Consider the following 20,537-nt stretch of genomic DNA (forward strand, 5'->3'; position numbering starts at 1 on the left):
CAACTGTAATCTCAACTTCAATATAATTTTAAAAATTATTTGCACATTTTAATTATTTAATTTTATAGTTTTAATATAGAATAGTAGGTAAACTATATTTACAGTTAAAATTAAACTTAAACGTTTAAAACATAAAATCACTAATAAAGAAGTGAGAGAAAGATAGAGAAAGAGAGAGAGAGCTATATGTGAAATAACAGAGATTTTTTTTTATTATTTATTGTATTCAAAAATAAAAATAAAATCTTTATTTGTTTTAGACGTTATAATACCTAAGTATTTATTTAAATATTCAATGTACCTATTTAAACCGTGTATACATGCATATAATATATTTTAATTACTAAAAATAAAATTTTGTTACCCTTTATAAATCATCAACCTCAACAAAAGTACAAAATCTTAAGACTCATCCTCACTCATCTTAAAACGTAGTTAATAGTAATATATAAAATGTAAACTTTCACATACATACGAAGCTGTTATAATGTACATGGTGGTATATAATACAACTATCATACAATTTCACTTTAATTTTTTGACAAAGTTTTAAATTAAACACAATTTTATTTCTCATCAATATAAAATAGCATTACCTATCAATCTCAAAAAGAATTTTAAACGAGCTTTTGTTAAAACCCAATCAAATAATTTTCATTTAACAGTATTATATACTACTGACATTATGTCAACCAACGTCATCCTAAATTGAAATAATATTAAATTAAGGTAATGAAAATTAATTAACGTGTAATTATCAATGTTTTAAATAAATATGGATTAACAAAAGATTTTGTAGTAGATGATTTAGAAAATTGGTTCTTATATATGTAAAGGTATTGATTATCTGATACACTTAATGATTTGTATTCAATTTTTTCATATATCTCTATGATCAATCAAATAAGTACATGTTTATAATAAACAAATAGTATGTGACACTTTACTTTAAAAACGTCACACGGATTTAATATTCAATTTTAAAAACATATTTTACGCTAACGATGATTATCAATCGCAAATACTGAATACTCCAAAAGTATAATATACTGGAACTATAAAATAATTTGTACTCCCGATATTTCATAATTATATTTAACAGATTTTGGGGAGGGTTGTGTGCGCTCAGTCGGAAAACACAAATTCAATAACAAATAAAATACGCGTTAATATATTATTATAATAACATAATAATCAGTTGAGTAATAGCTACTAATATGTATGACTAATTTAGTATAATATAGGTACTTGTAGCTATATTATTACTTCTTATTCTGTGACATTAAAATCACATTTTTAGAAAGACTCGAAGAATCTATAACCTTTAAAAACAAAAACCTAATGTTGCGCTGAAAAAAAGCGTAATATATAACGTTGCGACGATTCAACAGTGTTTTCGAAAACCTTTCGTCACTATATTATTTACGGGCAAAGAGCAACACCGTGTATTATATAATATATAATATAGTCTCTCTCTCTCTCTCTCACACACACTCTGTTATAATTGCCTGTCGGTTGCAGATCATCGACATCTGCAGTATAGCAATGTACCTACCCACCGCGCTCCCTTTACAATATGGACTATTAAATTCTGACAGTCTCCACGAATATTGATTTTTGACGATAAACGCAGACTATTTATAAGCTATCATACGATATTATGTCATCATTAAAATAATAAGTTTGAATTATATAAGTAATGTTTTAGCACAAACACTAGCCAAATTCCGGCACAGTGCAGTATCCGGTTTCCGGAAATCTCATTGAAATTAAATGTCCTTTGTTTCGCGCAAAACTACATACAAGTGTAGTATACACTATATACACACACGGTGAGTCACTGCAAGTTTTCCCCATTTTTACCGTTTTGTCGCTAATACTACATTGTGGCCAAACACGGTAGCCCACCCTGTACAATAGCATCAGCTATAGTAAATCTACGAGTATATAATACTACTACATGAGTATAATATAATAACAAACGATTTTTTACAAATCACCGAGAATGCGTGGCAGGCCTATCCGCCAAAAACAATAGCCATAATGCATCGTTGCCGAACGGTATTGATCGCCTCTCCGAAACAATTATCTCTATGTACGGGTTATTTACGGCCCTCCGCGGACTTTTTCCATCGTTTTTTTTTTCGTCGTTTGTTTTCCATTTCAGAGACCGAAAAATCTCACGACTACTTATTATATATACGTCGCGCCGGCAGCCATTGTACGCGCGAGTCACCGTCGTGTTTAGCATATTATATGCAAACAATAAGAGCTAAATTGTAGCCACCACTGTTGCATTTGATGCTCTTACACTATGTATATATATATATAATATATACATTATACATATATATGCACGCTCAGTACACAGCACCATCGCAGTCGGGTTATTAGTGACAACTGACAATAGTCACGTATTCGTTATAAATATAAAAAAAACCTTCGCTGGACGTGTTAGACTAAAAATATTTGTATAATAATAATAACAATTACGATTCACGAAAAGTTTAGGCGTAATTTCATCCGTTCGTTTTACACACATAGATACACAGCAGAATACTTTAAAATAATATCACTACAAATATACAAACATGATAATATTATCACATGCAATAGTAAATATATTTTCGACATAGACGAAATAATTATAATGACGATCGACTCGTCTGAATCCAGACAGATAAATTAGATTGCCATCATTTCATTTCATTTGTTAAGATAACTATTAGGTACGACTTGAATATTATTTGTATAATACGTTAAGATTTTCTAGTAAAAACAAGTTTTATAGATTTAGAAACAGTTTGGTATTATAAATATGAAAACTAATATAACTGTCTTTGAACATTTATAAATTCACACCTTTGAACTATTTAAAGGCTTTCATCGGAATAACTTTATGAGACTTTCATCGTTTAAACAGTTATAAACCTCAATGGATTTTCATTGCATTTTCTACTTAGTTGAATATAATACGAATGAAACGCGTTCACCACTAAATTAATCATGCGTTTTATAGCACAATTTTCATTAGGTATGAAATCACGGTTTAAAATAGATATAAGTACTTAAAATATAATAATATGTTATATATATTTTTTTATTTATTTGCTTTCAAACTTATTTAAATCAGAATTATTTATGAGTGAATGATAAAATGTATTTTATTTAAGTGTTATTATTATGCAAATTTGTTTTTTAATTGAAAACACAATACTATAATACTTCTATAATTTACTTATTCTTTCATTGAATATACAATACACATTTTATGTACAGTATTCTCCGCTAAGAGATACTTAACTTTAAATATTTCAATTGAATAACTGTAAATCAATTTTTAAACAAATTGTATTAAGTAAAACACATAATAAATTGTGTATGATTAGGGTAAACAACTATAACTATAATATTATTATTGTTTCGCAAATATAAAAGTGTTATTTTTCATATTTTTTTTTTTTTTAATTATTATTATTATTCTTTTTTGGTCTTTCAAAGCATATAATAAAATAAAACTAATAATTTACAGCTATTTATACAACAAAACATAACTAAATGTCATAATGGCTAGAAAATCTATATCGTCTATCGTGATACAAACACCATGTGAAAACTTGTAACGAAATATTGTGGGGTGTACCCACATTATACAGTGTGTGCAGTGTGCACGTCATGTGATTGACAGCATTGCTGCAACTAATCCAATTTCTCAACCCCTCTTATTTAATTTTTTTACATACCAAATACATGAACCCAACAAACTGTCAAAACGAGTACTAATTGATAATACCATTAAAACACCTTTGTAATATACAAGTGTAAATACGTCAAGAAAAAAGTCAAACTTAATTGTCAACAAAATACATACAAAGAATGTTATAAATATTTCAATTATATATATATATATATATTATATATCTGATAATGCTACATCTGATCAAATTTAAAGTGGTATTTATTTAATAAATAAATAAATACATTTTAAATTATTAACGTAGATATTTGAAAAACATTAATTTTCTTTGAACTAGGATTTTTTTTTAGCATACATCGTATTTAATGCCACACGTCTAGACGGATAAATAAAACAAATTGACTTTGAATCAAAGCTTCGCTCAGAATCTAAAAACATTATAGTGAATTAAATTAAATTTGTTTAAACTAATTCTCAATAAACTTATCAAAGCAGCTTTAATGATAATAATAATAAATTAAATGTAATATGCTTATTACATTTTCAAAATAAATGTTCCTCTTAATAATACTACAAAAACAATTTTACTAAAAATGACTTATAACTTTTAAAATCTGGGAGAGGGACTACATGGAATGAGAATAATTTCTCTGCTCATATTCTATACAACATTTTTTTATACAGACATTATAATAACGAATGACTCTCAAACAATTATTTATTTTAATTAAATTATTTTTACCGAGCAAAATTATTATTATTAGTGAAAAAGTATGTATGTGCCTATAATTTATAATACATACCTACTTATAATATGCACTAGAAAAATGTTAAAAATTATTAAATAATTTCACATTTAAATCACCACTTAAAGTTGTAGACGTAATTATTTAATTTATTTAACACGAATCTAAAAATACGATTTCATGTATTTTTAACCAATATGTTTTACATGAATATATTAAAAAGTAGAAAAATAATTTTAATAAACTTATTTCTATGTGCTTAAGTAAATATTTTTGACATTTAGCTATAATACTGATTTGTTTCTCCATAATTTGATTTTTTCATTATTTCCCACGACATACGGCCGAAAGTGTTTCCGGAATGAAGACAATATATAAATATAAATTGAATCAAAATGAATTGCCACTGATGCTAGGGTCGCTGCTGTGTGTTGGGAGCTTAGGCCACATTAGTCAGAAAAGCTGAAAGTAATGCGTACGATGACGAGGCTCTTTGTTGGTTTCAGAATGTTATTATTATTATACTTCCCTTTTTCGTGGTAACTCCCCTATTTTTTTTTTAAGTCCGTTCAAAAGTCATTTCATTTTTTCCACTTGTCCCTTTACCGCAGTCAGAATAAAAAAAAAAAAAATAAATAAATAAAATCACCGAAAAGATGGAACATCTAACAGTCACTGCAGTTAGTATATATATATATTGTTATATTTTTATTTCAACTGCCTTCGGCGGCCATTACTCCTCTAAAGATCTCATATTCTGAACAAACATAATAGCTTTTTTCTATACTTTTTTTTTATTATACACATTTTAAGCATTTGGATTTTTTATCTTTATGTACTTATATTTGTTCGTTAATCTCCGACGTATGACTTCTGTTAAACGATAGACATATATTTAACATTTTTTTTTTATAATTATTTACGATTTTTACCTACTGAATAATACTAATCAAATACTAATCTCCACACCGTATGAAATTATAAGGCCCGTATAATCATAGTGTAGAATGTTTTACGAAATTCAGAAAACACACTAACTATTAATTTAATCATGTACATCAAATAAAAAGATTAGTATATGTGATTCTGAATAGTAAATAATAATAAAGTATTATAGAAATACTTTAACATAGATTACATTAAATTATTATAAATTGATTAACGCATACACTGCAACTACTGTATTGTTGTAGTTTATCTCCATAAGGACAGTTTTTAAAACTATATAAACATTAAACATACTATTAATCAATAGCCATTATAATGGTTTTGTAGACTTTATATTAATAATAGACTCTAACGTCAAGATTTTTACAAATAATACCGAGTATATAAAATATATACCATATTTACATACAAATTTAATTTTTAGATAGGTTTTCAAATATCATTACTGCGGAGTACGAGATAATACAGCTAAAATATTTTAAAAGTAAAGCTCTTAGTTATTGGCTATTATTATAAAAAGTTAAGTCATGTTTATATTTTCAAGTTAATCCATTATAACCTTGACATTTCAATTTTTACAACGGGAAATGTTGATTTATAAAACCAATTGAAAATTGGGTGATAAGTTAAAAGAATAACTTTTATCTACGTTGTCTTCAAAATTTCTTATGAACAGCAGTTAATATGTTTCGATAAAAGATATCCTTGTACTCAAAATTACACACTATTATAAAATATTGGAACGTCGATTCAAACACCTAAACTGCGAAATAATCCTTATATATACTATAGTAACCTAATCCAGCGGCGACCTCGCTCTTAAAAGGATTACGTTTTGACAATCTGAAGCAGTCTATTTCTGACCCCTCCCCTTTCTACAGCACATCCTTCGTCCGTCGTTAAATCCGTTATGTGCGATTTTGAATTACGATCAAAATGTTTATGTGTGTGTGTGTGTGTGTGTGTGTGTGTGTGTGTGCATATACCGCCTTTCCTAAAGGTCCCAAAGGACTCACTTTATCCTCTTATGGCATCCCCGTGACGTTGGGTCCCATAGGAAACATCCCGAAGGGAGGAAAACATGGCTAATTGATTTTTTGTAACTAAAAAAATATAGTTTCGCACACATTATGACAGTATAATTATACCTAAAAAAAAATATTTTATCATAAATATTAAACCTAACCATATGAACTACGTGATCAAATTTTTAAAAAGTTTATAACGTACTTGAAATCCTATTATACTACAATAATGGTATAAAGAAATTTATAAAGTTCTTAAGACTTCGTAGATGATATTTATAAAAATATAATGAAAAATTGTAAAATCCAAATAAGACAATATAGACTAAAAACTTTAAAAAATTTCTTAATATGACGTATATCAACTTTAAATGAGTACAAGTCTAATGTTAGTTTCATAGTAAATATTTTACATCATTAAGTAAAATTAAAATTAAAAAAATTAGTATATTTATACCTAACAATATATTACAATTTTTATAACCAAATTTGAACTAATAAGTCGAAGGATAAAAAGAATTCTAGCATAAAATATGAAATTAAATATATTTCGAAACCCTGTATCAATAATATTGAAAAAATCAAAGAAATATTGTAATTATTATAAATCTTACAATTTAATATTTACATTGACAACATATTTTTTTTAACTTAAATATGTATTTCCAAAATCTGTTACATTTTAAACAATAAGCGTACGTGATAAAAGATTTTATAGCAAGAGTGACAGAATAAAGAAACTTTCAAGTGAAGGCACTTTGATCTCATATATTTAAGTTTTTAACTTGTCAAGATTAATTTGTTTTCCTGCCTGGTTATAGTTTTGTTTTATCATCATAAAAAATTGTACATTCATACTTACAGAGACATACATTCAAATTTATATTCATACAAAGGATAACTTTTAAAGTTAAATTTCTTTTATGTATGTTATATAATTTTAAAGATGTATAATATTCTTTTAATTTTTCAAAATCATCTATTATCAATTATATACGAATATTTAATAAGCTTGTATGGCGGTGGACTGCAGAAAAATATCTTAGTTGAAAACTTAATAATAATATTTATATTTTAAAATATTACATGCATAACGCACAAACTTATATTATGCAAAAAAATATATTTAAATAGTTAGGAGATTTTCAATTTCTGTATTATGTTATTGAAACAATATTGTTTTTGTGTCATAACGTTGAGTTTCTAAGAAATTCATCATCAGTTTATTTCTAATTCAATATTTCCCGGAGGTCTTTTCAATTTTATATTGACTACTATATAGCACTATATACTGTTCACAGCACGTTCCAATTTAATAAACAGTGTGTCGTGAGAATAATGGACATACACTTTTATATTTTCCTTATATTTTTCAACAAAAAGGTTCACCTATAAGAAGGAAAAACTTAGACCTTCGTTTTTGAAAGTTTCGATACTATTATTTCAAAATATCTTAAAATACCTAACACTGCAAAAAAATAATATATATATAATGTCAACCATCCAACTGACTTTTATACATATTACTAAATTGTATCAGAAGCTATTAAAAGGCCATGCATAACGAATAAATCGTAAGACCATGATACATCCTTATTTGAATTTAATTAACATTAATATGTATTAACAGTTTTACCACTAGAAGCAAAAAAAAAAAACGATGCAAATATCTAGGTATTTATATGTATATATATTATATATCAAACAAACCTTAGCTGTTTATAAGGACCCGAATAAAATAAAAGTACGATATGCATTCATATTAAAATAATATTGTGTTGTTTTAAAATAATAAAAACTCAAAATATAGAAATATATTATTATACTTCTAAATTGTATTAAATGATAATGTTAATTTATCAATTACTATTGTTATCAAGTTATAATACACATGGTTTTATACCAATAATTAACGCTATTATTTTTAATAAATAATCCAAAGGTTTAAAAATGTAAAACATTATAACTGCATATTATAAAACAAAAAAAAATATTATTTAATTTATCAATTAAATGCAAATATTACAAATTATAATCGATATTTATATTTGTAATAAAATAATAAAATTTTTCAAAAAGATGTCTGACCTACTGTAGGTAACTGATATTTGACCTAATATCGAAATAAATATAAATAATATCACCTAAACCTATCAAATCTGAAAAATTATATAAACAAAATTTGAAATTGCAAATTGTAAAAAAAAAATAAATGTTGATATTAATGTTCAGCGTAGTATAAATACGTATTTAATGATTCTTAAGCAAGAACGCATTGAAATTGCATAGCTGTTGCGCCGACATATTATTGCTATAAGAAAACGAAAGAGTAGATTTCTCTTGGGGTTATAATTTCCATTACGCCAAAATGTGTAATCCTTCACCTAAGCTAGCTCGGCTTTCAACTAATAACCCATTACTGTTGATCTGGATTACAATATATAATCATAAGCCTCTTCACAAATACATACTTAATATATTAAACGTGCTGTAAGAGCCAAAAGGCAAAAATATATAAATAACAATTAAAATGAAAACATAAAAACAAGTATGTCGACTTAATTTTGTTAATTAAATTTTTTTTTATATATGCTTCAATATTATAAAATGTATACAATGAAACCTCTATACATAAAAGTTACCATAAGAGAATTTAAATGTGTCAGCTATATAGGATTTTTCATAAACAAGCGCTTAGCTATATTATAATATATTAAGTATATTATAGAAATCGATAATATGCGTATATGTAATTTGGAGTTTTTGACCTATAATTATTACAATATGACGTAATATAGTTTATTACTATTATTTGAGTTCTATATATTTTGTATCAATCATTTATTTACTTCCACTTTTGACAATATTATTCAAGATAAATGAACGTCATAGATAATTACTTATTTAAATCCTAGTACAAACTACAAAATAACAATACAGGTAATAATATACGAGTGTATGTTTTTCTATTATAAGTAAGAATAGTATATAATTTTTATATTATGAGTTTAGTTTGGTTTTTTATTTGAGTTTGATTTTGGATATTATTATTATTTATTTTTTTTTAAACCAGAGTATGACTATATATAATATTTTATATTTTATTATTTTGAAAATAATAAATCTAATTCAATCAATAATCATTGATAATCTTATAGTTCAAATGTATCTAAAATAAAACTAATACGATTCCTACAAACGAATAATTTCCATACCTTATACTATATTATAATAATATCATTAATTATTAAAATTATCTAAAGTAATTGAAGAAGTTTCTATTTAAAAAAAAATAATAATCACATTAGCGCTTTCTATCAATATTACCTTTAGGTAGTCCTGTTTTTCATCACCGCTATCTATTGGAGATTTGACGAATTCAATCCGGCCACCCTCGATACAAATATTAGGGGTAGTTGTATTTCCACCGTTGATAGTCGCTATTTTCTTCCCCGAAGCTACACCAATAGGTGGCGGCACAGTTTCCAGTTTTCCATAGCCTACAGATGCTGTATCCGACGATACTAACACTGGTTTTAATGTTTCGTATGTTACAGAATAATGTGAGTTGTTATCACACACCGGAAACATTTGCCTAAAAATAAAATAATAATACATTAACACAAAATATTATATCCAATAATTACAATAAAATATTGCATTAATAGAAATTTTACTAAATAATAATCGCAATAAGCTACCACTCAAATAGTAATTTCAACCTATTTGTATTAGTTATATTCTAACTCAATAATCTATTGAAGTTCAAATAAAAAAATTACAAACAATGCATGTAATGTAATTTATAAACACTAATAATTATAATTTATTAAAATATATAATAATAAAAACTAAAAACTAAATCTTGATAGATTACAATTTACAATATAAAATGTATGTTGTCTTTCATAATTTTAATTATTATAATTAATGTAATTTATAATAATAACCAAATTTGTTTAAGTTGTACAAAAAATAAAAAAATAAATGTATACTTTATAGGTATAAATAATTATAAAAATAAAAGCATGTTAGTTTTTTTTCTAAACAAAGTAAAATTATATTAAATATTGATTTACGAAAAAAATAAATAGATTAGTAAAATATCTATTAAAAACAAATGAGTCACATTGCATATCAAAACGATACGTTGGTCAATATTTAAGATATATAAAATCATATTTAAGTTTATTTTTTAAAAATATTTTGAACGTATCGTTCCTCTACATCTAAAAATATTGCTTAAACACCTATTACATATCCATAATATATAATTTTAACTTCATATGAAATTAATTTATGATTACCTAAATACTTAATATATTTATATAAGTTGAATTGTTGGCTAAGCATTTATTTGAATTAAACATTAATGAAAATAATTTATCATCAACCCCTTAGTTATACCCTTCGTGATAACTAATATTTAATTTAGCTACTAAAATACATAGGAATTATTGTATAGTCATAAATTCATAAACAAAAAAATATTTTAATATTTTATCTAATTTAATTATCCTTAACCGATATTTTAATATATGCATTTTATAATAAAAGATGATTGTATAACTTATTAATACTTAAATAATAATAAAATTATTTTTTAAAATATTGATCTATTATTGATTTCAAAAAGTTTTCCTTCACAGATTTATAAAATTATATTCACACTCACATATCATTACACGTCTTATAGAACATAATATAAATTAATATTACACATTAAATACATCATATTGTAAGAACACCAATTTAGTATTATGCATTCAATTTCAAGAATAATTGATTGATTTAAGTACCCATACAAAAATTCATACTGCATATTGCGTAACAGTATCTAGTATTTACTTATGATTCAATTTTGTTAAAATTCCATAGGTAATATAATATTTACAGTAGAATATTATGTATACATAATATATTATCAATTCATTTTATTCTCATACACGAATCGATATTATGTATTATTAATCAAAATCGAGCACGAATATCATCCATAACAACAAAAATGTACAGAATGATTCACAAGGCATGTTCACACCGTTTACTTATTTTATTATGAATTTATTAGAATTCTAATTTATCGTACTCCTACGTTGGTAAATGTATTAGGCTTCTAATATATTTTCAGGTAGGTAAATGTGTATGCTATTAAGAAGTGTACAGTAGTGATGATAAAAATTCCTTTTTTCCCTTCTTAATATATACATTGCAAAGTAGGTAGATGATTTTTTTTTAATAAATTTAATTTATATAAATCAAAACTCGAATGAGTAATTTTTTAATGAATGAACTTAATATATTATATAGTATAATATAGTAATAGAATTGAAGGATTGCACATTAAAGTAGTATTTATTAATATTGATAAAAAAATAGTACCTACTTATTTTATTATTTATGTAAAAGCACAATTACAGATTATTATCCTTAGTAAAATTTAGTATAAGTAAGTACGTATGTTTTAACAACTGAAACTAATTTTATATTTTTTTATATCAACATTCTTAAAAAAAATATATCATCTTTGATTTATAATAAAAAAAAAAAATGGTGGTTTTCATTTGAAAATAGGGAAGTTTGTATTGTCTCAGTGACGATCCAGTGGTGTTCTATGCACATGGTCGTTAAATGTATTAAAATGTTCATATATTTATAATTTTAATATATTATTTAAAGGAAAAATGGGTTGAGAATGTTTAGTGAATCACCCTGTAGAATATCAAACAAAAATATATTTAAAATTAATAATGTATTCATATTTTGGCGATTCAAATATAAATTATGCTATACTATTTCTATTAATAGTATATATTTACATAATGTTCTCACCAAATACACGATATGATTACAGCGATATCGTCTTACCAAACAAACAAGTTGTTGTCGATATCTATGTAACTATGTACAGTAGTCGAACACTTTAAATACCAATATAAAATCATACAATAATATATTATTGTCTATAAGGATCATAATATATTAATATATTATGTATTATTGTTATAATGCACCTATACTTACTGTATTACCATATCATTGCTACTTGTTTTATAACACGTAATAATATTAATGAAACACACACTTTTGTATCAATTCTCATATTTCACATTTTAACCTTCAGTCGCTAGTAGGTATCTATACAATAATACGTACCTACACTACATAACCAAGAAAAATAAGTTTATGCGATCGAGAAATTACAAAGTCGTTAAATACGTATCTACGCGGATAACAGAGTAGGAACTTAATAATTATATGTATATTTAATAATTATATAAATATTATATTATTTTTTATGAAGGTAATAAGTATATAGGTACATAACCTAATTCAATTATGTTACCCTGGATTAACATTGAGATTTGAGTGGCCGATTGTAACGCGACAATTTTATGCAACAAGTTTTCTTATTTTAAACATTTTTTATCGGGCACAATCAAATTATTTAGCGAATCAATTTTTAGTCGGTATATGACTATAATATACTATGTTATCATCTAACAACCACAAAATAGTGAAAGGTATGTTTTACGGATCGTGAATGTCAAGAAATAAGATCGTATTGTCCTCGTGCAAAAAAATGAATAACTTTCATCGCATACGTATTATACTTGGTGTACTAGTACCTACATATATTATATTGTGTATAATATACAATCTAGTGTCATTACAAAGTCGTCCGTAAATAATAACGTAATAACGCGAGTTTCATAAATGAAGTTTGTAGCCCAATCGGTTTAGAATTATATTAATATGATTATAATTGTCTACTATTAATTATAAGTGCACCTACATTTAAATAGGTACATTTGTTAGAGTACGTTTTAACAATTATAGCATCAGTTATCTAGCGTACACACTAATGTACTATTACGATTGGTATTTACCCAAGAACAATAATTATATTTCAAATATAAATTAAACAACATACAGTAGTAATATCCTGTTTGTTTTATCCCATCAAAATAATTAAGAGCAATAATGTTCAACTCCGGAATGGAACAATCCCATCAACGTGAAATAAATGATATGTATAATTTAAACACCACTAACAATCTACAACGTTATAAGTATATATAATAAGTAAGCAATATAAACATAGGTACTTTTCAATTACCTAGATCTATACAAAGGAACAATAATAAATAAATTGTTAATTAAAATAATTAATGCCCTTCATTTATACTATACTCCTAATATACAGAAAACAATTTACGTGTATCTTTTACAGCTATAATTTGTTTCCGTTAACTTAATTCAAATACATAATTAAAAAAAATTAAACATGTAAACATTCAGCATGAAACAATTGTCACTTTTATTGACTAATTATAAATATTAGAAACTACCTATCGTCTGCAAATTCAAGGTTTAAAGTTTGGTATGATATTGAATTGATATATTTAAGAACTATTGTTTAGAACATAATGTATAGCAAATAGTTTCTAAGAGAAAAATACCATCATATCCAAACAACAAAACTCTTTTCACTTATTGATACGGTTTATATAATAATAATTATTGTTATTATTATTATGATATTATGTTCTACAAGCAATCTTCATTGTTATTCTTATAAAACTTTTAGAATTAGATTTACACTCAAATATCTGACGACGAGCTCTTATTTTTAATAACTATCATTTACCTCTTATATAAGTACTACGAAAATTATCATCAAACAAGCGTATACGGTTTTTCCGACGTGAAACAAATCCAAGCGAATATTCGTATTAGAATAAAATTATCGTAAGAACCAAAAACGCAAGACTGCATTTTATCTTTAATTTTAAAAGTGAAACGTACACGTCGAGATGTCGAAAGGTTTATTTTATGTTCCACATAGAAATACGCGTAGACGGCCTCCCACGGTTTTTAGCTCAACGTTGTTGTTGTTGAAAATAAAAAAATAAAAAATAAAACACGCGGACTGTGCGAAGTCTTGCGTAAATCATTATACGATAAGCCGTACGGTACGTACAAATACGTATAATTTAATTATTATCAATCGAAAACCTACACCGAATCGTCTCCGTTTTATTTTTTCACTCCGCGTGCATTAAATGCACATACAATGACGGCATAATAATAATATACGACGGTTAAAATATTATAATAAAATATAATGATGTTACATATTAAACGCGTTATACGCCACACGTACCTCTATATGAAATAAATAAATAATAATAATAATAAATAAAAAAAAACCACCGATGGCAGTGTATAATTATTATCATTATCAGAGGTAATGGTCGAAAACTCACGCCGCAACCGCCGCCGCCGCCGCCGCCGCCGCCGGGCCACTCGCGATCGATAAAAGTTATGTCCGTTCAGCGGTATCCCCGCGCGCGCTGCACACGATCCGTACCAAAGGTCAGCCCTGTTGTTTGCGAGGCGTAAACAAAATTTACGATTCAAGGTCGTTCAGTCGCGTATCCCTCCCGATTCTCCCCCAGGGCCTCGCACCGCGCAGTCCTCATCCAACAGCTGCTACACACTAAGCTCTATATCATATATACTCGCGTGTAGTCACACACATAATCCTATACGAATAATGTACGTAAATACTGTATTTTTATATTATTGTCCTATATTATATTATACGATCGCACAACGACGTGTAATTCTATAAATATACATATTTTGTACATCCGCGAGCTGGCTAGATCGTGACATATGCGTGCATCATGTCCGGTGTACGTGTTTAAATAAAATATATTTAATATAATAGGTACACGCTGCTATTTCTATATATGCGTGTTTGATTAATATCATCATAATATTTTGATCCCGATGGTTTGGTTTTACAGACAACACCACAATGTGGAAAAATAGAAATTCATAGAGTAAAATATGTCCTCGATAATGTGCAAGTGCAAATAAGTGTATATTTAACAGTTAATATAGTACACCATAATTCAATATGTGGAGAATAAGCTATTTAACCGTAGACAGAATATAAAGTATGGTTTAAATTTAAATAATTCATTAAACCGTTTCGAATAAACGATAATACGTTTTGAGAATTTTTTTTCGTAAAAAAAAAAATAAATAATTGAAAAATATTATAATATCGCGGGAGATGCGAGATATAATTTTTTACACTGGACACAAGTGGAATAATGAATACCGTTTCTATATATAGGTGTACACTTTAAACCATTATGGTACTATGCACTCTAGTGTTTGTGTTGAGATTCAACCCTAAACAGTGTCATTCTTTAGAATTCTTATATTTATATACCATATCTATCATATAAAGTACACATTATATTCATCAAACCTGTATCATTAATAATAAAAAAAATACATCGTCTACAACATATTATAGCAACGCATCGTGACAAACACATATGGTAACTAATCGAGAAAGTCACAAATATGTATGAGCTATATTATAAAGTTTTCACCCCCATAATCTATTATACATTGTATATAGGTAAGTATACTCATATTGTTTATTTATTTATATATACATATTTTATGTATAAATGAATATTATAACCATTTACAAACAGTTCAAATAACGTGGATCATATAGGTATAATAGCTAGGTATATAAATTACATAATATTAAAATGTATTATGATAAAGTAGTTATGTTTGATTTAAATGCCCATTATTGATTATATTACATACAATAATACCGCCAGTATCGATAAGTAAATAATATTTTCTGGACAAAAATATTTACGAAAACAGAGGATATGAAATATGAATATTTGTATCAAACATTGCAAGAACAACATTAATTATTATTACTATAAAATAACTAAACATCCATTGTTCTATAATACTAAACTAAATCGCAAACAATACGTCTTCATACTGCTCAATTTAGAGTTAACTATATTAAAGGATATTTAGATTTACAATTTAAAAAATAATTTTGTAAAACAATATCGCTAAGATGTTTTTATTGCCAATTTACACTTCCTGGCAAATATAAATATTTTCATTTGTATTCAATTACAATAATGAAACACACAAACTATTATTATACAAAACATATCGTAAATACGCAATGACTTAAAAAATTATGTTCGCAGTTAATTTAAATCCTTATACTATAACGCAATACGGTTTTTTTTTTCAATAATATTTAAACATCTTATTTTTTTTTTAATCTAGTTTACTCAAGATCTGATAAGAGTTACGGGACAAACAAAAAGTAATAACTAATAAGTAAACACTGATATTATTCACCTGGCAGAACATAATTTGGTGATATGAGAGTCCGGAAGCACGTAAGCATTAATTGGTTCAGAGTATTCGTTGCCACAACTCAACATTAGATCATCGCTGTTCTCACTTTTCGTAACCCTGAAACACGCAATGACATAATATTTTAATATTAATTTGGATCAGAAACAATGTGACCATGTAGGTATATACAATCTATATAATAATACATAACAAAATATGTCTAATATAGATGATAACTACATAGACAGTAATATAATATGATAAATTAAATTACATATCTAATATCGGTGTTACCCACGGATTCAAAATGATAACTCGAAGTATCCATGCCAAGCCCTAAATGTGGGAGTAGAAAAATTCAAATTTCAGTTACGGATACCGAGAATATACGTGTTGACTACCCACGACGATCGTAATTACTACTACCAATACCTGCAGGTAGGTTTCCGAGGACTATTAAACCGTTTAGGATCATTATATTTAAGAAGCCATTCATCATTGTACGGACGTCATAACACTTTATATCTTTTCTTTTCTCCATTATTATTATTATTATATATATGTTTTTTATTTTTGTCCATGTGAATTTACTCAATATAAATATAGGAAATTATTCATGGTTTATAATGTATGTTATTTTTTTTTCAATAAAATATTATTATATTGCACGCGCAGAGTGGCATTAATATACCAATATTATAATATCATCACTGCAGCTGTGCATTTAAAGGAAAACACTTTACTAATATTATACAAATATTATACACTTACTGGTCGTAAACATATAGCAGTAATTTAGTTAAACACGGAAAACACGAACCAACGACAAGCCTCAAGCATATACAACAATTTATTTTATTAAATTTTTTAGTGCTCCGCAATGCATTTCAAAATTAATAATAATGCAATAAAGAAAATGTACCTACAGGTAGGAATAGTTTGAGAGTTAGTGACTTATGTTTTATTTGTCAGTAAATCGAGATGCAAGAGATATACAAGCAACGATGATCTCAGATATGATCTATGAATTTGACCTCAACAACAATATAATATTATAATGTAACTTGTGGAACCCACGTAAAGACTAACAAGTTTGTCTACTTTACAAAAGTATCGAAATTACGCGTACGATGTTATGTAGTTCGTATAAAAACATTTTTACGTCTCTATTCTCCACTTAAAGGTATGTACACATTTGTATATAAACATTAAACATCTGCTGTTTTCTTATTTTTCAACAAAAAGTTATTGTTTTGTAATTGTTATTGTAGTCAACAGTGTTTTATTGAATTTGTACGTTTAATATAACGAATATGCTTAATCAAAAATGTTATTTTAAATGAAACAATAGAACAAAATGTTATGAAAATCAAATCAGAAAAATCAGAAAAGAAAAATCTTAGATTGTTTTTTTAAAATAAACAATAATATACTTTATTTTATTTAAGTATTCAGTAGTTGTATGTTATTTTAAGTATATTGTTTATGGTCATAGTTTGTTTTATATATTGTTAATATTAACTCAAAAGTAATAAAATTGGAATATTTATTTAAAAAAATTAAAATATTAAAATAATATTATACTTAATTTAAAAGTGCACATAAAATAATATAGCATACATCTACATATATTATTATCATTAATATATTTTTTTAAAGTTGACATTAAATTAACTATAACTATTACAGATTTATTACAGATAGAGATGTTATTCGGTTGAGCTTAACACAAAAGCAATTTTAGTGCCTACATAAATGTTTATTATATCTATCAACATCTTATAAGTATAGAGAAATACGCGCTTAAATAAAATACCTGTTTGAATTTAAAATAGGTAAGCATCTATATTATATATTATATTATAGTATAAATTTATATTTCATGTTTTAATAACTTTGTACAAACCTACTGTTAGATAGATAAAATCAAATAAATATGAAAAACTGAATTATATCATACACTTAAGTTAAAAATCATTAGTGCATAATTCAGACTTCATCCATCAAATATTTGTCAACGCCCTTCGCTATCACAACTACATTCTTTTGTCAATTCTTATATCTCGTGTTTACAATTTGTAATTTACAGCCCAAAATCACCTACTATAATGGTATGTGATACCTCATATTAAATTCTAGTATACTATACAGTATGTAGCACAAAGTATAACCAAATAAAATGTATTTAATGATACGAATCTATATATTATATTTAATTTAAAAATATATATAATTTAACTTAAGATTTCAATTATAATGATATAATATACATTGATACACAACATATCAACATATTATATACCTGTTGAATAATATAGTATATTAATATCATTATCTACATTAATTGGCTTAAAACATAGTGTGATATACGAATATTATATGATAGCATTATGAGTAAAAAAAATATCTGAACTCCCTATTATCATTTTTGATCTATAAACATATCTAAAAAGTTTAAGTATATGGATATATTATGTTTATTGTTTACATATCAAACGTATTATTTCAAGGCATTGTCCATATTGATAAATAATTAACCGATACTAAGAAACTGCCTCCAAAAATATCTGTAAAAATAGTTACTTTAATAATATTATGATCGGTATAGTATTTAAGCACGTTTGTTTAAAAACTAAAATTAATCTTATGTAAACATTAGTAGTTGATTTCCTAAATCTTCTTAAAAGAAATTTAAATTGTTTAAATTCATCTGTCATCACTTAATATCATAATCGTCAATAACAAAAAAATATAATTTTTTATAAATAATTGTAATAAGTTTATAAATGTATAAATAATAATGTAGGCATGTATTTACTAAGTCGAACGTACTATAGAATTTCTCAATAAAATTCAATAAATTTAATATTTCAAATAGTCAACACAATAGTATTCAAATATTCACAAATGATTGAATAATAACACTATTCGAATAGTTCACATCGTAATTCAATATAGTTACAATATTACATTGTATTATATAAATACAGTCGTTATTAAAGAAAATAGGACTTCCTACATAAACAGTACGGCTGTGTCGGAACAGAAGAGATTTAATCACAATAAACTATTTGCAGCTATATGTGTTCAGCAGATGAATCGCTATTATTATATAATTTGATCGTATGGAAATAATAACACGTAGCGGTAACGGTAATGATATTGTGTATAGGTATGCACACGAAATTCAACTATGATAGTGGTCTTTAAAATGTACCAACGATAATAATAATAGTAATAAGAATAATAATAACAAAACATGATAATAACGTAGGCATATATAATATGTAAGTGTGATGTTTATATCAGAATAGGCGTAGGTACGTTTTCCATATTTTTATACTGCAATTATCAACTAAATGACCGTGTATTAAAAAAAATACGATAAAGTATATAATCATTAAACATTATTGCTATTCACGCATAATAACACGTAGAAAAGATTTATGAAAAGTGGCTGAAGAAAGTATAAATCTGCATTCATTTAGCATACACCTCACTACATATTATAAAATAATATTTTGACACGTTTTTAATATTATATAATGCAACACACTAAATATTATAATGTGTGACTGTACCTAAGATACCCATCTTATTCTGCTCAAGCTCATTTGCTAATACCGCGCATACTTTTGATTTAAGCAACAGTTGAATGTATTCATATTATATTCAAATTTCACAAAAGTAATATCACTTTCGATGTGTTGATATACTGTGCATAAAAAGTATTAATAATATTGTACTACCAATTAAAAGCTAATATTGTATTAATGCATGGTTGTTTAACGATTGAATAAAAATATATAGTTTAATTTTTACAAAAGCGACTTAACTATAAAAGTAAATCAGTAATAATAGTAATATTAATAACAATACAAAATTTTGGCGCCAGACACCCGAAACGTC

The 20,537-nt window shown here is 25.8% G+C and overlaps 1 protein-coding gene across 1 annotated transcript in view; it reads right to left on the reverse strand.

The window, feature by feature from the left end:
* Nucleotides 1–20,537, reverse strand: part of LOC114121697 (uncharacterized) — a 201,862-nt gene that overhangs the window by 148,861 nt on the left and 32,464 nt on the right. Inside the window, exons 2-3 of the mRNA XM_050198453.1 lie at nt 16,629–16,745; nt 9,744–10,011 (exon numbers count right to left, since the gene is read on the reverse strand). Of these exons, the coding sequence (XP_050054410.1) occupies nt 9,744–10,011; nt 16,629–16,745 (385 nt within the window). The remainder of the gene's footprint in view (nt 1–9,743; nt 10,012–16,628; nt 16,746–20,537) is intronic.

The sequence above is a fragment of the Aphis gossypii genome, chromosome 1 (assembly GCF_020184175.1).
Source record: "Aphis gossypii isolate Hap1 chromosome 1, ASM2018417v2, whole genome shotgun sequence".
NCBI classification, from domain to species: Eukaryota; Metazoa; Arthropoda; class Insecta; order Hemiptera; family Aphididae; genus Aphis; species Aphis gossypii.